Consider the following 26,172-nt stretch of genomic DNA (forward strand, 5'->3'; position numbering starts at 1 on the left):
TGTACACACAAAGTGCTGACAGTGACCCTGTTGAGGTGTAGGTTAGGGAGAGGTGGAGAGGGCTGGAGCTGAGGAGAGGGGGGTGGGGAGCTGAGGAGAGGGGGGTGGGGAGCAGAGGAGAGGAGAGGGGGGTGGGGGGCTGAGGAGAGGGGAGGGGGGCTGGAGCTGAGGAGAGGAGCTGAGGAGGGGGGCTGGAGCTGAGGAGAGGAGGGGCTGGAGCTGAGGAGAGGGGGGGTGGGGGGCTGGAGCTGAGGAGAGGGGGGTGGGGGGCTGAAGCTGAGGAGAGGTGGGTGGGGGGCTGAGGAGTGGGGGCTGGAGCTGAGGAGAGGAGCTGAGGAGGGGGGCTGGAGCTGAGGAGAGGAGGGGCTGGAGCTGAGGAGAGGGGGGGTGGGGGGCTGGAGCTGAGGAGAGGGGGGTGGGGGGCTGAAGCTGAGGAGAGGTGGGTGGGGGGCTGAGGAGTGGGGGCTGGAGCTGAGGAGAGGGGAGAGGGGGGAGGGGGGCTGAGGAGAGGGGAGGGGGGCTGGAGCTGAGGAGAGGAGCTGAGGAGGGGGGCTGGAGCTGAGGAGAGGGGGGTGGGGGGCTGAAGCTGAGGAGAGGTGGGTGGGGGGCTGAGGAGTGGGGGCTGGAGCTGAGGAGAGGGGGGGCTGGAGCTGAGGAGAGGGGGGCTGGAGCTGAGGAGAGAGGGGGCTGGAGCTGAGGAGAGGGGGGCTGGGGGAGCTGATGAGGTGGGAGAAGGGTCGTCTATCCGTGGTAGGTGGAGGGTCCGTCCCAGTCCTGGACTCCCGTCCCCCTGCTGGTCAGCCTGTCCCTCTCCCGGTCCCTCTCTCTGGGGGTCTGACTCGTCATCAACCGCTTCAGCGTCTCGGAGGTACCCGGCCTCAGCCACGGCTCCGTGGCAACCGTTTCTACGGAGCTGCGACCACGGTCCGGGCAGCGAGGGGAGACCTGCGGAGACTCGTCCTCTTCATCTTCATCATCATCATCATCTGACAGGTCTCCTACAGAGGGGGGGAGAGCAAGAGAGAGAGAGAAAAGGAGAGAGAGAGGTCAATACAAACACTTCCTCAACCCTTCATCAGCCTAGTCTCCCTCAGCCAGATTAAGGCAGTGAGCAGTTTTCAATTATCATAATTGTTTAAATACTTTTTTTTTTAAATTGTACGCACACAGGATCATTGTCTTCTTAACTGCCAAAGAATTCCGGAACTCACCACCTAGAGTGGCAAGTGTTTTATGCGGTATTTACCTAGCAACACTACTTTGATTGGCTACACAATGAAGCATCGTAAATGATGCATTTTGGTGAATAAAGTCGCCCTTGGCACTCTAGAACGTTGACAATTTGGGCGACTTTATTCACCCTCGGCACTGAATGAGTTAACAGTGTTCCAGTTCTATGCATTCCTAGTTAGTGACTCCAGGAACCGGAGAGTGGACCCACCGGTTCTGCGGCCGTGGCGGGTCAGACCCAGCAGCCTCCTGGTCCGGTAGCCGTTACGCTCTCTTCCCACCTCCACGCTCACGCTGCCCTCTGATTGGAGGGAGTAGTTGTCTGGCTGGCCAATAGGCTCCCTGAAGACCCCTCTCTCCTATAGACCAACCAGAGAGAGAGAGAGAGAGGGAGGGAGAGAGAGAGAGAAAGAGAAAAGGGATGTTTAAGGGGGAATTCACTACTTTTTAACATATTTGAACATATTTCACATATATAGACACTGGTATCGTGTTGGTGATATTGAATATGATGTTAAAAAGTGGTGGAGAGCCCCTTTAATAATCTGGGTCATATTTACATGGACGAATCAGACATCAGAGACTGACAGCTATGAACAGTGATGAACAGTGCTGAAGTCTCAGCCACTGCCAGAGAAGTCTCAGTAACATACGTTCCGTGTGTCGTTCCTCTTGGCCAGCCTCCTCCTCTCCCTGGCCGAGAGCTGCTGGGGGTGGGGGGTCCTCTCTTCAGGGGAGGGGGGCACTGGGAAGGCATCGCCCATGGGATCTGAGGGGGGGGGAGGGGGGGGGGGATAGGGACAGAGGCAGAGACAGTCAGTGGTCGGGACGGGACGGGGTATCAAGGAATCTCAAGCCAAGCCATAATCCTATGTTGATGATGTTTCCTTTGAAATGTGTGTTGTTGTTGTTGTCAACAATGATGATGTTTGTTGTTCGACATCATTGCCCAGACACTGAATAAAAGAAGCATATGTACAGTATATGAATTAGATGAATCATGAGTGGGCCTGGCTTACCAATGAAGGCACTCTCAGACTCCAACAGGGACCCTCTCATAGGATCCCCCCCTCCACTCCCCTAGGGGGACACAACACAGACAGGGATTAATGTACCACTGACACTGACCTGACACACACACACACGATAAAATAGATGAGCAAAAACATACTGTATGGCTCAGTGAACTAAATAACCAAAAGGTACAAGCAGCCAATCATAACTCACCAAATAATGGTTGTGTTGCTGGGGTGGTAACAGGTCAAAATAATCTGCAAAAATGCAAAGTAAGACAAATGATTTTCAAGCACCTGTGATGCAGTGAGAGGACCGAGAGAGGTGAAGCGGTGAACAGTGAGGTTCTAACGGATGGGTTAACGGTGCATTCCAAGTGCTCCTCGGAAACTCAAGAGCTCCGCACTCGGATTTAGCGTAGGATTTTGTGTGAAGAACTCCCTCCTGGCTAATTCCGAGATACGAGTGTATCAAGTGCCAAGTCGGAAAATTGACCGGGTTTGCTATTTCCGAAGAGCGCTTGAATGCGGCATAAGTTGTGAGCGGCGTGGTGACTGGTGGGCGGTGAGGGAGTGAAGAATGAGAGGGTTTACAGAAGAGAATAGTCAATGTCTAGTGATTGAAGAAGAAGAAGAAGAAGACTCTATTTGGCCATGCAATCAATTCTCATCAATTGTAGGAATTTGACACGTGCACACCCCTCCCGAGACAACACACACACACACTGCACATCACACCAGAGTCAGTATGATGCCACTGAGTAAAGTTAATGTCTGTTTAATTGGTTGGAACTCAGTGACTGAAATTGAAAAATGTTAATGATGCATATAGTTACAACACAAGCTTCCAGCATATGGGATTGAAGGTCATTGCACAAGTGAATGACCTGTGTGTGTGTGTGTGGATTTGTGTGTGCGTGTGTGCGTGCACATGAAGGGGTTAGTTATAAGTGGTAAATTATAAGTAGCTAGTTATAACATTAGTTGTAAGGGTTGTGTTTCTGACCGTCAGCAGGTTTCCTCCTCAGGCTGCTGACCCTGCGTTGCTGCTCCCTGTAGTCAGCCTGTCTCTGGATGTCCATCTGTCTGTCCACCTGTCTGTCCCTGTCCCTCTCCCTGGGGGGTGAGGGGTAACCATGGCCCGTCTCTCTGGAGTCATGGTCTGTAAGGCACAAACACAACACCCATTCAGACCTCTGTCTCATCTCAGACCACTACGGTCACAACACTCTTTTCATTCTTTTAACCCAAATTAAGCATTTCGGCCTAAAGACCGTGTTCAACAAAGAATATCCTTTGAAAGTGCTTTCTAGTCCAGGAGGAGTGGTTGAATGGTCAGTGTCTTGGTTCTCACCTGTGTATCTGAGCTGTAGGGAGTCATAGCTCTCACCTGTGTATCTGAGCTGTAGGGAGTCATAGTTCTCACCTGTGTATGAGCTGTAGGGAGTCATAGCTCTCACCTGTGTATCTGAGCTGTAGGGAGTCATAGCTCTCACCTGTGTATCTGTAGGGAGTCATAGTTCTCACCTGTGTATCTGAGCTGTAGGGAGTCATAGTTCTCACCTGTGTATCTGTAGGGAGTCATAGTTCTCACCTGTGTATCTGAGCTGTAGGGAGTCATAGTTCTCACCTGTGTATCTGAGCTGTAGGGAGTCATAGTTCTCACCTGTGTATCTGTAGGGAGTCATAGTTCTCACCTGTGTATCTGAGCTGTAGGGAGTCATAGTTCTCACCTGTGTATCTGAGCTGTAGGGAGTCATAGCTCTCACCTGTGTATCTGTAGGGAGTCATAGTTCTCACCTGTGTATCTGATCTGTAGGGAGTCATAGTTCTCACCTGTGTATCTGTAGAGAGTCATAGTTCTCACCTGTGTATGAGCTGTAGGGAGTCATAGCTCTCACCTGTGTATCTGAGCTGTAGGGAGTCGTAGTTCTCACCTGTGTATCTGAGCTGTAGAGAGTCATAGTTCTCACCTGTGTATCTGAGCTGTAGGGAGTCATAGTTCTCACCTGTGTATCTGTAGGGAGTCATAGTTCTCACCTGTGTATCTGTAGGGAGTCATAGTTCTCACCTGTGTATCTGAGCTGTAGGGAGTCATGGATGCGGTGCAGGTTGCCAGGTTGCTCAGTGCACCTGGAGGAGGGTCGTCTGACGGGGGCCTGCAGTCGTAGTCTGGCCATGTCAAACACGTCCACCGGGGGGCGCTTTCTGCTGCTGTGCCTGGACACCAGACCACACCTGTCACTGTCAGCCTGGACACACGGCAACTACAGCTAACACACAGCCTAAACACACATATAAACACTCACACACACACAAAAGCTACAGCTGACACAGCCTAGACACAGTCCAGACACACAGACACACTCCAACTAACACACAGTCTAGAGACACACAGAACAAGATATACAAATGGCTCTAGTTAACACGACATGGACACACACAACACTACAACCAACACACAGCCCTGCAGCTAACACACACAGCACTACAGCTAACACACACACACACTGCAGCTAACACACACAGCGCTACAGCTAACACACACAGCCCTGCAGCTAACACACACACACTGCAGCTAACACACACAGCCCTGCAGCTAACACACACACACTGCAGCTAACACACACAACACACAGAGCACCGTAAACACCCAGCAGTGCAGCTCACAGCCAGCCTGGTGAGCGTGCTGCAGCCTTGCAGCGGAGAGGAGGGTGTGTGTGTAGGCGGTACCTGTCACCGAGCGAGTCCAGGTCGTCCCAGTCCGCCTGCAGCAGCTGGCCCTCCACGCGCTTCTGCTCGCTACGCAGCTGACGACGCAACGCAGAGAGCTCACTGATCACACCACGCTGGTCCTCTGGGGGGGGGGGGGGGGGGGGGGGTGAGAGAGACAGGCAGAGAGGGAGAAATAGTCAGACAGACAGACAGACAGACAGACACAGACATGTTGACAGACAGAGAATGACCACTTCTACCATTTACATTTATCTATCTATTTATCACACATCTTGTCTCAGAGATGATACAGACAGGCGCCTCCAGGAGCTGTGAGACACGTTAGTGGAGATGTGAAGTGCTGTAAATTAAATTACATTTTAAATAAATAAATAAAATCTTCATTTCTTCTAGCATTGTGACTGCCAATAGCCCCTGGTCCGAGCATATCTCATGATATGACTGATGGATAGATGATTCACTCACTTTAGTCAAATGTATTTGCTGTAAGTCGCTTTGGATAAAGGCGTCTGCTAAATGCCATGAATGTAAACGTAATGTAATGTTCTCCTACCTGCAGCTCTCAGCTGGTTCCTGCGGGCGGGGACCGGAGGGGACTGGAGGCCCGACAGAGAACGCTCCTACAAGGGGAGAAGAAGACGAAGAAGAAGAAGAAGAAGAAGAGAGGAACTTAAGACCCACGTGTTACACCCTATTCATTTCTCCCTCGTACTCTAACGAGTGGTTGCGTTCCAGGGTGTCTTCGTTGCAGTCGAGGTGGTCATATTATCAGATTGCTGTATCACCTCTCAAAGCATAGACAGAGGGATGAAGAGAGGGGAAGAACCACTCACGGGGGGGGGGACACACACCACTCACTAGACAGAGGGATGAAGAGAGGGGAAGAACCACTCACGGGGGGGGGGACACACACCACTCACTAGACAGAGGGATGAAGAGAGGGGAAGAACCACACAGACAGGGGGATGAAGAGAGGGGAAGAACCACACAGACAGGGGGATGAAGAGAGGGGAAGAACCACACAGACAGGGGGATGAAGAGAGGGGAAGAACCACTCACAGACAGGGGGGATGAAGAGAGGGGAAGAACCACACAGACAGGGGGATGAAGAGAGGGGAAGAACCACTCACAGACAGGGGGGATGAAGAGAGGGGAAGAACCACACAGACAGGGGGATGAAGAGAGGGGAAGAACCACTCACAGACAGGGGGGATGAAGAGAGGGGAAGAACCACAGACAGGGATGAAGAGAGGGGAAGAACCACTCACAGACAGGGGGGATGAAGAGAGGGGAAGAACCACAGACAGGGATGAAGAGAGGGGAAGAACCACAGACAGAGGGATGAAGAGAGGGGAAGAACCACTCACAGACAGGGGGGATGAAGAGAGGGGAAGAACCACACAGACAGGGGGATGAAGAGAGGGGAAGAACCACTCACAGACAGGGGGGATGAAGAGAGGGGAAGAACCACAGACAGGGATGAAGAGAGGGGAAGAACCACTCACAGACAGGGGGGATGAAGAGAGGGGAAGAACCACAGACAGGGATGAAGAGAGGGGAAGAACCACAGACAGAGGGATGAAGAGAGGGGAAGAACCACTCACAGACAGGGGGGATGAAGAGAGGGGAAGAACCACTCACAGACAGGGGGGATGAAGAGAGGGGAAGAACCACTCACGGGGGGGGGGGGGGTGGGGGGGGGACACACACCACTCACTAGACAGGGGGGATGAAGAGAGGGGAAGAACCACTCACAGACAGGGGGGCGGTGGATCGACGGCTGTCCACTGACGGAGGTCTGGGGGTGTACTGGGGGGCGTGTCTCTGGTGGGTGGGGATGGGGGGGGACGCCTGTCGAGGTGCCTTCAAACACAACAACAACAACAACATCAATGTAGTCATTCATTTACAACACTTTTTTTAAACCTTGTCTTTTATTCCAACTGTTTGTCTTTTGTCTTGGTGCAAATAAATCAAACTAAAATTCAGGGATTATTTGGACAAATTGCTAAGAAAACAGACAAACATATTAGTGTGCTCTTTCAGATAATATATATATTCTATGAGGGTCTTTGGTTCCCAGGTTACTAGGAAGGGAGGGTAAAAACTGGAAGGCTAAAGACCCCAGCTAGCTTCTCCTAAGTGTTACAGTGATCTCACCTCTTCTACCCACACCTGTCTCTCTCTCTCTCTCTCATACACCTGTCTCACCTCCTCTACCCACGCCTGTCTCTCTCTCTCTCTCTCTCTCTCATACACCTGTCTCACCTCCTCCATCCGCGCCTGCCTGTCTCTCTCTCTCTCTCATACTCCTGTCTCACCTCCTCCATCCGCGCCTGCCTGTCTCTCTCTCTCTCTCATACACCTGTCTCACCTCCTCCATCCGCGCCTGTCTCTCTCTCTCGTACTCCTTCCTCATGGCAGCATTCTCTTTCTCCTCCACCTCCTTCTTCTTCCTCTCCACCTCTTTGCGTCTCTCCTCCGCCAGACGGATCAGCTCCTCGTTCTTGGCCTTTTGCTGGAGAGGGAGAGAGGGAGGGAGAGGGAGGGGGAGAGAGAGAGAGAGAGAGAGATGACGACAGTGACTCAGTCCTCTAGTCTGACACACTCAAGAGAAGCAGAACCATGGATGGATTAAACAGGTAAGTCAATGAAGAAACATTTCGTATTTACAATGACAAACCTGCTGAGATTAGAATAGAACACAATAGAATAGTACTGATCATTTTGTCCATCTGTTTCTTCTCTCAACCCCCCAGACATGATAGCATAAGCAGCATTCATCTGATGGCGATGTTATCTTAATGGTAAAGGTTAGGGCAGGGTAGGGTAGAAAAGACACACCTCCATCTCCTTGCGTTTCTTCCTCTCTTGCTCCTCCTCGTATTCTCTCTGGATGCGAGCCCTCTGCTCAGCCAGCCTCCTCTCCTCCTTCTCCTCCTCCTGCTTCAGTCGCTCCCTCTCCTCCGCCTCCTTAAGACGCTTCTCCTCAATCTAGAGAGCAGTGATAATACACACACACACACACACACACACACCAGGGGTCATCAGACAGTGAGCCACTAACGTATGTGGTGTGTGCACGTGTGTGAATATGTGTGTGTGTGTGTGCGTGTGCATGCATGTGTACACGTGTGTGTGTGTCTACCTGTTGTTTGAGGTAAGTTTTGTACTTGTCCTGTTCGTGGAGCTGCTGAGGGGTGGGCTGGTTAGTGAACACACTGCCTCTGGCAAACTGGGGGGTCGCAGCATGGGCAAAACCTGGAGGAGAGGAAGCACAACGACAGGGAACATGTTAAACACAGAGGGGGGGGCTCTCAGACACACATTGAGCCTAGTCCTAAATTACTAAGGACTAAATTACACTTTTTCTTTTAATTTGGCTTCATCTGTGTCCGGGGAACCGTCCCAGAGAGTTGGAGGGTACAGTGCCATCTCCTCTCTGTCCTCTTGCCCATGTCTGATATAGAAGCTACCAGTAGAGGATCACATCAGTCTGCTAACCTCTGTAGGACAGGGGTACATGTCTGCCTGATACTCTGTCCCCTCTGTCCCCTAGTCTATCTGTTAGATTCAATAGAGTCCAGTAGAGTGCAGTACAGTACAATCCATTAGAGTGCAGTACAGTCCAGTTCAGTACAGTTCAGTACAGTCCAGTACACTACAGTAGAGTACAGTACAGTCCAGTCCAGTAGAGTCTAGTATAGGGGTTGTACCTGAGTGTGTGGAGGGGGGTCTCTCCTCCTCTCTGGGGACCACCATGGTAGCGGTGGCTCTCTTCTGCCAGGTGTCAGGGTTGGAGTAGGCCTCTTCATTATTCTTGTGCATCTGGTGCAGATCGGCTGGTGGTGGCAGATAATGTGGAAAAATGTAAAAAATACTCAAGTTTTCAGATATTATCACCAAAGAGTGATTGTCTCGTTAATAAATGATACGAGAGGTTTTCTCAGCTCTCTCTGGGATCAGGGGACGGGAGAGGAGAGGAGAGGAGAGGAGAGGAGAGGAGAGGAGAGGAGAGGAGAGAGGGATCAGGGGAAAGGAGAGGACAGAAGAGAAGAGGGGGATGATAACGGAGGGAGGCGTGCTGGTACGTACTGATGAGGTTCCCCCGGCTGTCTCTGAGGGGGGCTCCCCCTCCCCCCCTCCCCCAGGGGTCGTGGGCCTTCAGGTCGGCCTCGATCTTGGCCTCGTAGCGGTCGCTCTCCTCCCGCTCCAGCCTCCTCCGCTCCTGCCTCTCCTGGATCTGCACACAACGCAGGGACAACACCATCACAATACCAACTCCATACAGGACACGGGAAACGTGCCTTGGTCTGATACCCGCTCACACAAATCAGGATAAACTCTAAAGACTAGTAGGGTGTGGATTCTTTAGATTCTATATTAATACTGTATTATATTCATGATATACTAACACTATAGTACTATATATTAATTCTATTTCCATCTACAGCTCATCTATTTTACCTGGCAAAATAGATGACTCCACCCTTCCCTGGTGCTTTCCTGCCAAAATAGCCATTTGTTAAGCTTGGACTAATCTCCGATATCCCAGGAACTCATCTCTTGATTGACAGGCAGTTAAAGAATCTAGAATGTGCGCGTCACTCGTGAAATTCACAGGATTCGCTCGGACTGCTGGTCATTGCTCAGGAAGTACATTCAACAAGCTTTATATTATTTTCTCCCCCCCCATCTGTTAGTCGGTGATACACAAAGCTTAACCTTCTTACGTTTCACGGGGCTTGTGGACAAGAAGTGCCTTTGGATGGGGGGGGGGGGGGGGGTTGAGATGAGACAGAGATCACACTGTACAATAGATGATAGTACCTGTTGTTTTAGTGCCTCCTTGTAAGTCAACACACTCTCCCTGGACGGTCTGGTCTTCTCTCCGGGGAACACTCCGATCCCTGAGTTCATGTTAGCTGCGTCACTGGCAGGTCTGCTGAAAGAGGCACCAAATATACATTCATTTGAAACAGGGTAGATGAGAGAGAGAGAGAGAGAGAGAGAGAGAGAGAGAGAGAGACAGGAACTCGGAGGGAGGGGTCAGAGGACCGGGGGTCAGTTTCCCGAAAGCTTTGTAGCTTAAGTGGTACTTAATATCTCACAACAACCCAACCGCAAAGCCGCAAGAGAGAAACAATTATAACAAAAAATAAATCTATGTTTGCAGGTCAATCTTCATTAAAGGAAGAACTTAGCTGGCCTAGAAGAGGATTGGTTGGATTTTCAAAAGAGATAAAGTACTACTTTAACTACAAAGCTTTGGGGCAACTGACCCCTGGCCAGGACAATACAGAACAGCAACAACAGCAGTGACTCAGAAGCAGGGGAGGCTGGTGGAGGTAGAAATCCGAGGACGGGCTCATTGTAATGCATGGAATGGAGGAACGGCACGTGTGTTTGATACCGTTCCTCATTCCGTTCCGTGCATTGCAACGAGCCCGTCCTCCGGTTTCTACCTCCACCAGCCTCCCCTGTCCAGATGGTTAGGGAGCAGGACCTTGGCACCAGTCCAACCACTGAGCACTCACGGGAGCAGAGCTCCCACATGCAGGTAGTGGCACTAGTGTGAGTCAACCTAGAGAGTGGTATAGGAGGAGAGAGAGAGAGAGAGAGAGAGACAGAGAGAGAGAGAGAGAGAGAGAGAGAGAGAGAGAGAGAGAGAGAGAGAGAGTGTGAGAGAGAGACACAGAGAGACACACAGAGGGAGAGAGAGAGACAAAGAGAGAGAGAGAGAGAGAGAGAGTGAGATACACACAGAGAGAGAGACACAGAGAGACCAAGACTGAGTGATGAGTCCAGTACTCACTGTGGGGGAGGTTCAGAGTGGCAGCCCAGGCTGTGGGGGCTGTGGGGGGTCATCCGGCTGGGGTGGGCTCCCCCAGGGGGCAGGGCTAGGTAGGACATGGGCTGCTGCTGGACCCCCCCAGTGAACGGGACGTGGCCATCTAACATAATAACCACCAAACACACCAGTTAGAGAAAAATACTATCAAACATACAATATAACGGCATACCATTCCTCATTCCATTCCATGCATTGCAACAAGCCAGTCCTCCATTTTCTACCATCACCAGCCTCCCCTGGTCTCCATCACACGGTTAGTGAATGAGAGCGGTAGTGTTCTTACAGTAGGGCAGGCTGGGGTCCAGCTGGTTCCTCGCTCCGTAGTAGAGGTAGGCGTCATCATAGGGGGTTCTGTAGGCATCTGCCATCGTGGACGGTGGATGAGGAATGAAACCCGGGTGTCTGAACACAGATGTTACATCAGAGAGGGGGGGGGGGCAGAACCACAGCCAATACCAATAGTGATAGGATATGAAGTAGTAGTAATAATAATGATAATGTTGTATTACATTTATAAAGCGCTTTTCATTATACAAGAATGATCTCAAAGCGCATAAAATAAAAGATAAAATAGAAAAATTGTCAAATAAAAAAAAAATATATATAATTTTAAAAAAGTGGACTAATTGATCAGGGTTGAGTTTCTCGAAAGCGTAACACGAAGATCACTTTTCGTCCATCGCCTACAAAGGACTAGTGCTATAAAGCTTTGATCCAGGGGAAACTCACCCCACCCCATCCCATTCCCTCCCAGGACAGCTGCCTTACCTGGGGGTGTCCATGCTCCGGGGGAAGGCTTGGTTGTAAGGGGACATTCCCCCACTACCGAGGCCCAGGCCCAGGGCTGCACTGTACTCCAACATGGGGGACTGGAAGGCCACGCGGGGCTGCACTGGGGGAAGCCTCTCCCTGTCCCTGTCCCTGTCCCTGTCCCTGTCCCTGTCCTCAGTGGGTCTCCTGTTCACGTCCTCCCCTGGTAGCTCCAGCGCCTGGCCTGGACGGTATGGGATGTCTCTCCTCTGTCTGGCGCGGTCAGGGTCACCACCACCACTCACTGATCCAAGCGGTTTGACCCTGTCTGGCTGGATTTGGAGAGGAAAAGGCAACATTGGACAGATAAGTACAAACTTTAGTACTAACTACCATTTACTTCATTCTTCAGCCAGGCTTAGAGCCAGGTAAGTACAAACTTTAATAAATACCGTCCCAGGTTAATAAACTTTAGTACCAACTACCATGTACTGGATTGTAAAGCCAGCTTAGACCAGAGCCACCCAGGTTAGATAACAGAAAGAGAGGCACTGAACCCAGCCAACCTGTCTTTCAGGGTCGGTCACAGCTGTGGCAGCAGCTCTGAGCTCCAGTTCCTTCTCCCTGATTGGATAAAGAACATAGGGACATGGTCATGAGAATGTTTTTTTGTCTCGCGACCCCAAATTAACATCAGAAATGTCCTGTGACGCCCGCCCAGCAACTTGATTGCGGGTTGGGCCAACACATTATAATCCAAATGTATTCTAATCGCCTAAAATATGCTCTAATTGATTGAATATGAACCCCAAACCACCGCAATAAAGGGTACAGGTGCAATACACAGACAATGTTTGTCTTCATACGAAATACAAGTGTCTTATTTATCAAATCACTGAGGTTATGAGAACATCCCACTCTCTAGAAGCAGCAGTGCATAACACTAATCTACCTCAGGCTTCAGTGAAGCTAAGACATGCAGTGTCATATTAAATAAAACGCCAGAACAACTAAAATGCCTAAACGTTTGTGCTTGTTGAAGAGAACCTTTTTTCGTCCACTTGATAAACACTACAAGTGCTGCGTTACTAAATGGTCAGTGTTTTGTTCTAATAGGTATGTCTGGATTAATCAATCATGTCTGTCTGGAACTAATCAATCCCAAACCCACCTCCTCCTATTCCTCTGCTGCTCAGCTATCTGCTCCTGCAGCTCCTGTCTGTATCTCTCCTTCCTTTTCCGTAGGGCCGCGTCCGAATCTGCAGACCCTGGAAGGAGACAGTCACATCAGCGTTTGAAGACTTTCACTCCAAACTGCCAGATATATACCGCTATAAATATACCGCTATAAATATACCGCTATGTAGTATATCCATTAGCAAAAATGTTTGACATGTTGCATTACCATTACAAATCGAATTAATCAAGATTGACTACAACTCCAAGAATATGATTATGATGCAAGCAAGTCACAGAACATAGCTACAGTCCTTTGAAATGCATCATAAATCATTTTTTCACAAGAGAAAGTACATTTTAGAAAATGGTGGCAACAAATGTCTACATCGACATCCAGGAGAACTCGCTCATATAATTCGTGTCAATGGATTGACATCGATCTCACCAATCATTAGCCCCGTAGCGAATTCAGCCTCGTCCTTACTGGTGGATGACCTGGATCTCCCGCCTCCTCTGGTCCCTGCTGTCACCTGCAGCCTGACAGATACACAGTAGGATATCAATCAGTGCTCACACACACACAGACACACACAGACACACACAGACACACACAGACACAGACACAGACACAGACACACAGACACACAGACACACAGACACACACACACACACACACACACACACACAGACACACACACACACACAGACACACTTCAGTTGTGCAGTATTTCCACTGTATCATTCGATGTTAGTACTTGGGTTTGGGAGTTTGAGACGACGTCCCATGGCGTGCGTCCAAATACTCCTCCTCGTGAGCCACAGATCCATCAGTCTCTTTCCTTTCCCTGGAGAAACGCACAAACAAATACAAACAAAGCCGTCAGCAAACAGCACATGAAAGTAGATGATGAACAAATCCATAGAAAAAAACGAAAAGACTACTTCATCAATGAACAGCATTGTAAATGTGGTGGGTTCGACACCATCCCTCGCTCCACGACGTACATTACAATGAGCCCGTCCTCCGATTTCTACCTCCACCAGCCTCCGCCGGCCTATAGCTACCGTTTCCGTGGCCTCCTTCGTACCTGTTGTCGTTGCCGTGTCGCTGTCCATAAAGGGTGGGGTCTAGGTAGTCGTCAGACAGCTCCACTCTCCGGTCCCTGAATCTTGACGGGTCCCTGGTAAACAGAGGAGGAACCATCATTGTTCAGGCGAACGGGCTGAGGCGCTGTGCAGACAGTCAGTACTCAAACAGCCAGATGTAGACAACGAACGCCAGTAATCACGGAGAGAGAGAGAGAGAGAGAGAGAGAGAGAGAGAGAGAGAGAGAGAGAGAGAGGGTTGATGACCTTCATTTAATCCGTTTTTTTTCTCCTGTGTCATACAGCATGTGCAGTTACATAATCCCGGAGAGAGGGAGTGTTTTAAAAGTAAAAAAAACAACAACAAAAAACATGTATGTATGTGTGTGTGTGTGTATGTGTGTGTGTAAAAGGTACCTGTTACAGTCTGTTTTGTAGTGCCTCTGTCTCTGCCTCCTCCTCTCTGGGAGCGCAGGCTCCAGCCCCGTCTGTCTCGGCCTCCTCCTCTCCACCAGATCCAGCTCTTCCTCACTGTCCTCCTCTTCCTCCTCCGAGTCCAGCTCCACTCTGACCAGCCTGGTCCTCCCTCTGTGGGGCTGGGGCTGGGGTTGGGGCTGGGGGGGCAGTAGGTCATCCTCCGGCCATAGGCCCCGGAGCTCCCCCAGACCTCGAGCCCTGTGTGCCCCCCTCCGGCCCTCTGTCAGGGTGGCTGCGTCTCTCCTGGAGGGGGCACGGTCGGGGTGCAGTGGAGGTCTGGGGCTGTGGAGGAGGACATCAGGCAGGTCCTGGGGGGCTCGGAGAGAGGCAAGGTGCTCCTGTGTGAGGGGAGAGGGACATTTGAGATTTGTTAACCTTTTTTTAATTAAATAATTTAACCCACATTTTACCCCAATTTTAACTCATCATTTGACTTGAGAGAGGTCATCAGTTTACCAAAAGGGATGTGTCGTAAAGTGTGACCTGTTTACAGCAGTAGAGGCTAGTGTGTTTCATTCCATTCCTCATTCCATTCAATGCATTACAATGAGCACGCCCTCAGATTTCTACCTCCACTCTGTAAGACGTTGGCATGAACGTTACCTTGGCAGTTCTGCTCTCGCCAAGGGGAAGGGATGGGACTGGTTCACCAGCATCAAGATGTTTTTTCTGCAATGGAAAAAAAAAAAAAAAAGTCAGGTTTTCACTAATCTTGTCGAGCCAGACAGAGCCAGAGTATGGCATTATATACTAATCCAGCATAATAGTCCAGCAAATTTGCAAAGTAAAATCTGGGGGCAAGACTATGTTTTACCTAACCAAAAGTAATAAATAAACCGAGAGACTTTAATATCGAGTGACAGTGTCTACTTTTCCTCGTATTTCTCTTTTCACACAGACACTTGACAACCAGGGGAGGCTGGTGGAGGTAGAAATCGGAGGACGGGCTCATTGTAGTGCATGGAACGGAATAAGGAACGGTATCAAACACGTGTTCTACCTCCACCAGCCTCCCCTGCTCATAACCCATATCTCTCCAAATCATGGTTCAATCCATATGCAATGAGGAACAGTATCAAACCATCATTCCGTTCCATGCATTACAACGAGCCCCGTCCTCTGATTTCTACCTCCACCGGCCTCCCCTGTTGACGACAGCCTCGGCGGTACTGGCTGTGTTACCTGAGCCATGTATCGCCTGTAGTCCAGACGAAGCTCCTGCTGTAACTTCTGTTTCTTCCTCTCATAGTCCTCACCCAAAGGTAAACTCAGACAGCAGCTCTCATCTTACAAAAAACAAGAACAACCATGAGGCTAAATTGTTGACTGTTGTGCCATGACAATGAAGACCTACTGGGTTCTTCTAAGCTGACTAAAAACAGTCTGTACTGTACCTTTCCCCTGTACCGTGGACCTCTTGAATGGAGGGATATTTTCCTTAATCGTGGGGTCATAGGTCTTGACGTCTTTTGCCTGTCAATAGAATCCAGTTACAGGTCAGAGGGTCGCAATCATTTAGAGCCTTGTGAATAGAACCACACACACACACACACACACACACACCCCCACCCACCAACGGGGCAAATGTTCCACATTCTAGCACCGCAGTAAAGAAAGAGCATAGCAACGCGCCCTTATTTCCATGTAAGGTAGGTCCTGTTCCAAGTTGGCTTTGTCTTCAGCCACTCTGGCCCTCTGTTCCTGGATGTATTGCTCCAGATCATCATCCATCTCCATTTAGAACACAGGCCTGCTGTCAACACAACATAAAATACCTCAATGCACAGTGACATGTTTTCTAATGACAGGTCCAAGACATTCCAACCAGTGGAGGAAGAAAATCAGAGAACCGGTTCATTGTAAAGCATGGAATGGAATGAGGAATGGTAACAGCCATTCCATGCATTACAATGAGCCTGTCCTCCAATTTCTACCTCCGCCACCAGCCTCTCCCGATTCCAAATGATGAAAACCAGTGGCATAGCATACTATTCTGCTCCTGAAACGTGTCTTTTAGGCTGACAGTACATGCAGTCGTTAGAGCAATGGATGTCTAAGTGGCTCTAGATGGTAACATCAAGTACTAAGAATCTGTGATTTTGACATTTAAGCTAAGTCTCACTCATACATACTGCAGTGCTGGCTTACCTAAAGCTCAGTTCTAAAAGGCCCTGGCTACCAACCTACCGAGCATAGACTACATGCTGCTGATGATGATGATGATGATGATGATGATGCAGCCCTCTTCAAGATTAGTGATTGCTCCAAAGCCTCTCTCTCCTCCTGCAATGCCATTTGCTAATCACTTGGCGAGTAGCTAAACAATGAATGACAGACAGGCTAGCTAGCAGTAGCATGTGCTGCTGGCACTAGACTACTAATCAAAACATCTCTAGCTAGGTGGGCAGGTATTGCAATCAGCTGACTAGTATAGCTCAAATAAATGGATAGACGAGACAAAACTGTCTGTCAAAAAAAGCTAAGAATGGCCCACGCTGACCGTCTGGTCACTGTCTCTTTAATTTCCGTTGTCAAGCAACCAGACTGACACCAAAAAAAATAGCTAGGCCATTTGCTAGCTAGCTAGCTAGCTAACTAACTAACTCACTAACAAAAAGCTGCATACTTCAACATTAAATCACGTCAACGTTAACTGGTTGAGCATAGCTCCAAGCAATGCCTACAAGTGGCAAGAATCTAGGACGCCTAGCTCGCTAACGTTAGCCAAATCCAGCATAGCACAAAAGAGAGGTCTCCGGCATCGGAGCAAGTAAACGTTTGCTAAACGGTTAGCTCAATCGTCAATACGGCTATCGGAAGTAAATGCAAGTCCAGCGTTAGACAAATATCAGTCGAAAACACTTGTTACTCACCATTTGGCCATTCAAGTTAGCTACCTAGCTAAAGCTGTCAAACAACTGTCAGATTTCGACTCAAAACATCGATTAGCCGCCAAGGCTCGCGCCGTTGTGTCTGTGCGGCGCCAAGCCACGCCTCTACTGTGCCCGACCCTTTACAGCACAACACACACTGTTACGAGATAATAATCCGATATCACAACGGGTTGACATTTTCAAAAGGAAAACATTGCTATTTGTCTGTAAGACTGATATGTGTAAGATTTGGTTGGACTTTGTTGTAGTTTATTAAGTGAATGCCATGTTAAGTTCGTAACTGTTTAAATAGTTCTGTGGCCGCAAGGACTTGAGTGTGGACCTCATCCTTGACAGTTTCAGCTGTTTCGTTCAAACCCAAGCATACCATGTTTCGAGTAAACACATGTTTTCTGGGTGATGAAGATACACAGGCTGTGTAATATTTGGAGAGGGTGACCTAGTAAATCGATGCACATGTGAGTTGCTGAATGTGGGGTTGCAATATAAATTGTTGTAAACAATTCATAAGGCTCATAAGGTAGGTATTTTTGGCAAGATATTTATGGAGAATTACAGCAAAGATCTCTCCCCTCACTGCAGTAATCATACCCACAACAGACTTTTATTTTTTAGTTCCGGTTAACTGATGCAACAAAACATTACAGAATCGAATGCCGCATCATGGTACTTGTAGTCCACATGAGCAACAATACTAAAGTGAAATATATATCGTTAATCTCTCGAGATCATAATGAATAGAATCTTAATTAGTATTGAGAAATGTTTGCATGTGCTCTGACCTAGCCTAATATATTTGTAAGGCGGTCCAAAATAACGCAAAAACAAGTTTGCCAAACTCCAAGTACCATAATCTATAGCGGACTACGCACAATTACGTTTCGCAACAAACAGTCGATGGAGAAAAAACGAACCGCTTCCGTGTTGTTCTTCTGGTCTTGTTATTCTGGCAAATTATTCTGGCAAATAAGTACGTGAGTCCAAGACCAATTGATAGTCCTTTCGTGATAAAACCAAAATGGTTTTATAAGATAAATACACAGTGTAGTTTTATCTTCCACAATGTCGTTGCTGCAAGGCTCCAAGAAGAAGGACAAGCGTATTTTGTCTGGTACCTGCCCAGACCCGAAATGCCAGGCGAGGCTATTCTTCCCTGCTTACGGCTCGATTAGCATTGAATGCACTGAGTGTGGCCAACGCCACGAACAGAAGAATCTTTTAAATGTCGAAGAGGTAACAGATCCAGATGTTGTGCTTCACAATTTGTTAAGAAATGCCCTACTCGGTGTCACTGGGGCTCCGAAAAAGGGAACGGAGTTGGTGAAAGTGATGGGGCTGTCCAACTATCATTGTAAGCTTCTCTCTCCTATTCTCACAAGATATGGAATGGATAAGCAGACGGGAAAGGCTAAATTGTTGCGGGAAATGAATCAAGGAGAGATGTTTGACTGTTCACTCCTTGGGGACAGGGCTTTCCTCATCGAACAAGAGCATGTATCCACAGTTGGCTATGGCAAGGATAGATCTGGGAGCCTTATCTACCTGCATGACACCTTGGAGGAAATCAAGAAAGCCAACACCAGTAGGGAATGTCTTATCCCTGTTCATGTGGACGGAGATGGACACTGCCTTGTCCATGCTGTCTCCAGGGCACTGGTAGGCAGAGAACTGTTTTGGCATGCTTTGAGGGAGAACTTGAAACAAAATTTCAAACAGAACCTTGACCGTTACAAAGCCCTCTTTCAGGATTTTATCGATGCGGCCGAATGGGAGGACATAATCAATGAATGTGACCCCCTGTTCATCCCGCCGGAGGGCGTGCCACTAGGACTCAGGAACATTCACATATTTGGCCTGGCGAACGTGCTGCACCGTCCCATAATCTTGTTAGATTCACTGAGTGGAATGAGAAGCTCCGGGGATTACGCTGCTACGTTCCTCCCTGGACTGGTGCCCGAGGAGCAGTGCAAGGGGAAGGACGGCAAGTTCAACAAGCCCATCTGCATCGCCTGGAGCAGCTCAGGGCGTAACCACTACATCCCCCTGGTGGGTATTAAGAACACTGTCCTCCCCCAGCTGCCCCCCAGGCTTCTCCCCAAGGCCTGGGGGGTCCCACAGGAGCTCATCAAGAAGTACATCAAACTGGAGCACGATGGGAGCTGTGTCATCGGAGGGGACAGGAGCCTGCAGGACAAGTACGTGATGAGGCTGGTCAACGCCATGGAGGAGATCTTCATGGAGAAGCACGGCATCCATCCCTCGCTGGTGGCGGACGTCCATCAGTACGTCTACCGGCGGACCGGCGTCATCGGAGTCCAGCCGGAGGAGGTGACGGAGGCGGCCAAGAAATCGGTCATGGAGAACCGGCTGCACCGCTGTCTGATCTGCAACGCGCTCTCAGAGCTCCACGTGCCGTCAGAGTGGTTGGCGCCGGGCGGTAAGCTCTACAACCTGGCCAAGTCCACCCACGGTCAGCTGAGGCCCGACAAGAACTACAGCTTCCCGTTGAACAACGTGGTGTGCTGCTACGACCCGGAGAGGGACATCCTCATCCCGGACTACAAGCTGAGCTCCCTGAACACCTGCAACTGGTGTCACGGCACGTCCGTGCGCCATATCCACGGCAACGGTTCCGTCGTTTACCTGGACGGGGACCGAACCAACACCCGCTCCCAGGGGGGGAAGTGTGGCTGCGGGTTCAAGCACTTCTGGGAGGGGAAGGAGTACGAGAATCTGCCGGAGGCGTTTCCCATCACTCTGGAGTGGGGAGGGCGTGTGGTCAGGGAGACGGTGTACTGGTTCCAGTACGAGACGGAGGTCACCCTGAACAGCAACGTCTACGACGTGGCCATGAAGCTGGTCACCAAGCACTTCCCGGGGGAGTTTGGGAGCGAGATCCTGGTGCAGAAGGTGGTGAACACCATCCTCCATCACACGGCCAAGAAGAACCCGGACGAGTACAACCCCGTGTCCATCGACGGCGCCCACGCCCAGAGGCTCACAGACGTGGTGGAAGCCCAGCAGGCTGTGGACACGCCACCCACGAAGATCATACTGACAGGGCCCAAAGCAAAGACCATCCACAAAGAGGAGCTGACCATGAGTAAAGCAGAGCGTAGCCTCCAGCAGAACATCACTGAGCAGGCCTCGGTGGCCCAGAAGAGGAGGACGGACCGACTGAAGCAGGAGCAGAGCGGACAACGGAGGCCATCTTCCCCTAGCTCCGCCCAGGAAGCTTCCCTCTCCTCCGCCCCGGCCACGCCCACCAAGTCTTCCTCCAGCTCCACCAATAAGGAGAAGAAGATCCGCGTCACCACTAACGACGGGCGGCAGGCCATGTTGACTCTCCAGGCCCAGACCACCTTCGCGGAGCTCCAGAGGAGCATCTCCAGCGAGTTCTCGGTGCCCCCGGCCCAGCAGTGCATCCGCTACGGCTTCCCCCCGAAGGAGCTGTTCCCTCCCAAGGATGGCGAGGAGAACGAGCCTGTGGCCCTGCAGCACGGGGACAGGGTGACGGTGGACATCCTGAGGGGGCCGGGGCAGGACAAGCCCTCCTCCGCCCCCAGCGCTTCCAGTTCCCACCAGTCCCTGCACTCTGTGAAGGGGGATGATCAGGTGACCTCTGGAAGGATGAGCAGCAGAGAGATGCAGGACAACATCGACCTTGAGATGTCCTCCCTCTGTCTCCTAGCAACCTTAATGGGTAAGAATGAATGAAAGGGGAGGAGGCAGGAAAAGGGCGTGGTGGTGTTGTTGTTTTTCTGAAAATAACCTCTTGCAAATCATATTATTAATATTACACACATAACTGACATATAGACAAGGAGCGGTTTTGTTAAACCCAATGCAGTATTGTTTATTTTATTTACCTTTAGCCTAGTATTGTCTCAAACTACAAATTATAGTTTCAGACATTCAGAATCAAAGTATTATTAGCCTAGAAGATCATTAATTCAGCCAATACATGACCAGATCTAACAGAACGTGGTACAGGAGGTGTGTGAGACGGGGCAGTAACTGATATAGATCTAGCAGCAGCTTTTCACAGGATCAGTGCATGCTGTGTTCTTGGGTTGGTTACAAGGAGCAGGGAGGGTGGATAACAAACTACAGGTATTGAGTGACTGGTAGGCTTGCCAGCGCAGGGATGGTTCAAGGCCCAATCTATAGGGATAATTACTTTTTCCCACTTGAAATAATTATAATCTCCTCGAGTGCTTTCCCTGGTCTATACAACGTCAGCATAACATTTTATGGGTTGTGTGTTGAAATGTGTTTGAGAGAGAGAGAGAGCGAGAGAGGGGGGAGACTGAGTCTGTGTGAATGTGCTGATGCGCGTTCTCCTCTTCTTTCTCTCACCTGACCTCCCAATGGGGTCAGGTCTCTCTCTCTCTCTCTCCTCTCCTCTCTCTCTCTCTCTCCATGATCTCCCAATGGGGTCAGGTCTCTCTCTCTCTCTTTCTCTCTCTCTCTTCTCTCTCTCTCGTCCCTGGACACTCTCCAGTCTTCTGCTGCTGCGTCCCAATTCTCCACCTTCCTCTCAAACTTGTGCACTCCCCGAGTCCCCCCCCCTCCCTTGCCGCCCCCCCACATAGATTATAGGGCTAGGGCTCTTACTGTAGTGTACCAACCAACCAATCCATTCCTTTTTAAATCGGCTTGGATTGAAGTGCCTTCAGGAGAAGGGTGGAAGAATCGGGACACAATATTTGCCATCACACAGTGCTAGCATGCTGCTAGCTCATCAGATCTGTCCAGTGGTGTTACAGGAGGCTAGCTAGACAGGCTGTACGGTTGGATCAGAGGCCCTTGATGTGGTGAATTGCCAAAGGTGACAAGGCAAATTTGATCTCCTCCGCCTTGGCCTTTCTGTCTGCTTATATTTAACTCAGCATTTGAATGTTTTATGTGTGTGCACTCTTGCAGAGTCATGCTAGCTTTAAAGTAGCATCCCTCTTCTAACAGGTATGAGGACATTCAAATGGAATGATTTTTCATTCATATATTAAAATCCGTGTCCTTGTGTGTTTGTTTTTTTTTTCCCACAGGAGAAGACGTCTGGTCATATGCAAAGAAGCTGCCTCACCTTTTCCAGCAAGGTGGAGTCTTCTACAACATTGTGAAGAAAGATATGGGTATGACACACACACACACACACACAGTACAAAGGTTCTGTATTAGACTGATATACCAGTACTCTCTTTGCAGTTTGCATAATACACACAAATAAAATCATAGTCAAATAACATGCCACATTTTCATATAGAATTTACATGTGATATGTGTTTAATGCAACGACTTTGATCTGCAGGTCTGATGGATGGGAAACACTGCACCCTCCCCCACCTGACCGGGAAGACGTTTGTGTACAACGCCGCGGACGAGCGCTTAGAGCTGTGCGTCGACGCGGCCGGACACTTCCCCGTGGGCCCCGACGTGGAGGACCTCGTCAAGGAGGCCCTGGTCCAGCTCCGCTCTGAGACTGCCTCCCGGAGCCGCGAGGGGAGCCCCTCCCACGGCCTGCTGCGTCTGGGGAGCGGGGGCGTGGTGAGGAAGAAGGAGCAGCTCCAGAGCCTCACGGCCTTCCAGGGCAAAGGCCACTCCCTGGGCAGCGCCCCCCCGCCGAGCACGGGCGCCCCCCCGCCGGAGCACAAGCCAATCACGCGGCAGCACAGCAGCGGGGTGGACCTGAGCGCCAGCGCCTCCCGGGGACCCGACCTCTCGGACATCTCCGAGGACGCCACCAAGGAGCTGGTGCGCATGGCGCCCGGGTTCGTCACCATGAGGGACAGCCGCCACCTGGACCCCAGCCTGATCGAGGAGCAGAGGAAAAAGCTCCAGGAGATGGTCTCGTCCATCCAGGCCTCCATGGACAGGCACCTGAGAGAGCAGAGCAACCTGGCGGCCGTAGCCAGGGCCGGGGCCGAGGCCCGGGCGGGGGGGGCTCCAGCGGCTCCAGAGAGGACAAGTGGTGCTAAGACGGGAGTCGGACAGTCGTCCACCCCGGCAGGGGTAGGAGACCAGGAGCTCTCGTCCATGGACGTGTCGGCCGTGGCCGGGTCCCGCGGCTCGGCGGCGGAGGCGAATAGTGGCAGCAGCAGCAGCAGCAGCAGCAGCAGCAGCAGCAGCAAGCGTGAGGGTAAGGATGCAGGGTCTGAGGAGCTGGAGGAGATGGATAGTCAGGACGCGGAGCATACCAACGCCATGGAGCCGATGGACCATTCCTGATGGGAGAGACACAGAGGGAGGGGGGGGGGGGACCTTGTCCTTTTATTCTCTCACTCCTAACCCCCCCCCCCCCCCCCCTTTCTCTCTTTCTCCCTCTCCCTCTCTCTCTCACTCACTTTCTCTCTCTCTCTCTCTCTCTCTGCCTGGTCGGCATTACTGTGGAGGGATGAGTGCTTCAGGTTGTTGTATCCAATGCTTCGACATCCACGTTGTTGTTTTGTTGTCTTTAATGCATGATGAAGAGTTTGAGCGTTTTCTTTTCTCGTTTTTTTTCTGCCTTACGGTGACTCGCAGACGGTCTCTAATGTTATTACCACGGAACATGCACCAAGATCAAAAAAAAAAAGGAACAAATATGGCTCTCATGATGTGTGAAATGCATTCCTGTACAGTAGATGACCCTCCCGAGGCGTAAGACGAGAGGGAGTTAGTCGTGAAGCTTGATTGGTTGATTGAGATCCCACGCCAGCATTGTAATGTCTGCATCAAACGTTGCTTAACTATAAAGTGCATACTACCGTATCAATGCACTTTGATCCCATAAACAATAACTCACGATCACATGTTCTGCTTTACTGACATATTTGCTATCAACAGCAGTGGAATATAGCCTATTCCATTTGAGTTTGCTTTGTTTTGGTTTCTTTCTTGAACTTTGACCCCAGACGCGGAGAGTTGTTTTTGTCTTAATTCTGAAAGGACGGAGTCACATGATGCCACCTCACGATAAGATTATGCATTGACTGACATTGGTTGTCAGAAACCCTGTGATCTTTTTACTTTGCATTTGTTTTGGCTTTTTCATCATTTGCATTAGATATAAGATATTCTTTAGGATAATGTCATTCATGTGAATGCCATTTGGAAAAAAAACAAGTGAAGCACTGATATGAAAAATAACTTCTTTGATTGGTGGAGATAAGAGATTACATTTTCCAGTGTGGATAAAACTGATGGTGGGGAAACGCATGTTGATTGTTTTGGGTTTAGGGTGCTCTTCAACTTTCACGTGTAGACTACTTTCTATGTTACTTTTCATATAGCCCATAAACACCAGAATAAGAAGCCCACATTAAGTGTTCAAGGTTCAAACTAATGGATGTGGGGCTGCTTTATATCGGTAGGAGCATCACTAGGGTACAGGGTTTTTTTCCTGTCAGGTCACATGGTCAGGAATAACTCTAGGACCTAACCATTACCAACATATACCTGGTAGTACACTCCACACTAGTATGCCACCTCCATTCTCCCAAGCATTATTGCTATACCTGCTTTTAGTGAAAGAATCAGGACGTTTTTAGAAATCCCCTAAATTCTAAAGCTTGTCCAGATTCAGGAATGTTCCTGTGCCATATTGGATTTATAAAGTACAAAGTTCAGGTTGGTAGTTGAAATGGTTTGTCTTTATGAACGAAATCAATTAAGCAGTAAACAGATACAACTGAACTGCCTGCCTTCAGTTTAAACTGTGAACATTCAATGCTGGCATTTTATTACTATTACATCAAAATACTACATATATGTTTGCACTTGAACTTCAATCTTGTTATTACTCCAAAGAGAACTTGATCGTAGGGTATTTTACCGGTATTGTAAACGATTTGTGTTGCTGAGAGACTATTGGTGGAGAAATGTGTGTACATTTGATATCACAACAACAACGTGCTAGGCTACACCTCACAATGGTGTAAAGTATACTATTTCCAATCAGTTGTTTATCAAATGCAGTTGATTGTAAACCTATAAACAATCTGTGACGTTACCGTGTGCATTCTGCTCAGTTCTTGCGGCACTATCTTCAGACATAAACACATAACTCTTTGCTTTCTTTGTTGGAATTTCAACCAAAAAGCAGGTTGATGTTGTTGTTGGGGATAACTAATTGGTCCATGTGTTTTAAAGGCAGAGTTCTCACTGTTGTAACTAATTAACGTTTAATTACATTGGGACTTATGGCTGCGTTCTGTCAGTTTACACAATTTTGTTGCCAACCCCAGATTTTGGAGTATTCCGGGTCACCTCGTCATTCTAGAATGATTTGGTATCGTCGGGTGCTGCCATTGTCAGCATATGGCCTTAAATCCTCGAGTCTTACAAAGTCTTGGCCTAACTTCAGTACAAGGTTTCTTATTTGGGCAAAAAAGCGGACTATTTGTAAAGCTACCTGCCTAAAAAATGTGAACAATCGCAGCCAAGTACTATTTTTCAAAGCTCCAAGGTTTTTCTTTCTTTCAAGTGAACAAAATCTAAAACTTAGCACTTTCAGACAAAAGAGGGAACGTTAGAAAAAAAAACATGTACTAGCTATACTCAAATATAGTCTATGATATTGTCAGTCCAAGGAAACATTGCGAGGAAATGTTTAAACTTGCCTAACTCAGACAACACTGATTCAACAAACTTGAAGTTTGTTTCTTTGTGACTGCTGAACTAATTACTTGTATTGTAATCCAGTTGTATGATAATAGTATATATTGTAGTATACTTCCATCTGTACAGAAACTCGAGTTGTTCAGTTCCTTCATTTTTTTTCTTCTTGTTTGCTAATAAAAAAAAGATTGGAGAATGATACCATGGCTACAACATTGGTGTTTGCATGTGTGAGTTTTCAACCCAACAATAAAGTTATTACTTGATATTTTTGTATTGTGGTCACTAATACATACTGCCTTTGACTTTGAATTCACTTCCTTATGCTATCCTGAATAGTTTGAATTGTACTACA

At 49.2% G+C, this 26,172-nt stretch overlaps 2 protein-coding genes across 4 annotated transcripts; one reads left to right on the forward strand and one right to left on the reverse strand.

Annotated features, from left to right (window-relative positions):
- Positions 1-613: 613 nt before the first annotated feature.
- cspp1b (centrosome and spindle pole associated protein 1b) lies at positions 614-17,282 on the reverse strand. 3 transcript variants are annotated; one of them, XM_083694385.1, is made up of 31 exons: positions 17,199-17,265; positions 16,513-16,608; positions 15,958-16,078; positions 15,720-15,798; positions 15,508-15,611; positions 14,929-14,994; positions 14,266-14,663; positions 13,851-13,943; positions 13,518-13,607; positions 13,208-13,299; positions 12,755-12,851; positions 12,150-12,207; positions 11,602-11,915; positions 11,117-11,235; positions 10,795-10,933; positions 9,810-9,924; positions 9,075-9,222; positions 8,696-8,821; positions 8,128-8,240; positions 7,824-7,973; positions 7,354-7,497; positions 6,735-6,842; positions 5,533-5,599; positions 4,977-5,100; positions 4,315-4,463; positions 3,250-3,405; positions 2,458-2,501; positions 2,250-2,310; positions 1,884-1,999; positions 1,442-1,589; positions 614-998 (listed from the first exon to the last, which is right to left on the reverse strand). In XM_083694385.1, exons 3-31 carry the CDS (start codon positions 16,060-16,062, stop codon positions 742-744), a joined length of 3,780 nt encoding a protein of 1,259 aa, XP_083550511.1. In that variant the 5' UTR covers positions 16,063-16,078; positions 16,513-16,608; positions 17,199-17,265; the 3' UTR covers positions 614-741. The 3 variants fall into 3 exon arrangements, 2 of the variants coding, with proteins under 2 accessions (XP_083550511.1, XP_083550512.1); XM_083694386.1 differs by lacking the exon at positions 16,513-16,608 and having other exon boundaries at positions 17,199-17,282; XR_014554891.1 differs by lacking the exons at positions 614-998; positions 1,442-1,589; positions 1,884-1,999 and having other exon boundaries at positions 4,315-4,495.
- Positions 17,283-18,193: 911 nt separating this feature from the next.
- On the forward strand, positions 18,194-26,085 carry vcpip1 (valosin containing protein (p97)/p47 complex interacting protein 1). Its single transcript, XM_083693770.1, has 3 exons — positions 18,194-20,922; positions 22,268-22,354; positions 22,531-26,085. The coding sequence occupies exons 1-3, from the start codon at positions 18,282-18,284 to the stop codon at positions 23,445-23,447; spliced, it is 3,645 nt and encodes a 1,214-aa protein (XP_083549896.1). The 5' UTR covers positions 18,194-18,281; the 3' UTR covers positions 23,448-26,085.
- The last annotated feature ends 87 nt before the right edge of the window (positions 26,086-26,172 follow it).

The sequence above is a fragment of the Argentina silus genome (genome assembly GCF_951799395.1).
Source record: "Argentina silus genome assembly, chromosome: 22".
Taxonomy (NCBI): domain Eukaryota; kingdom Metazoa; phylum Chordata; class Actinopteri; order Argentiniformes; family Argentinidae; genus Argentina; species Argentina silus.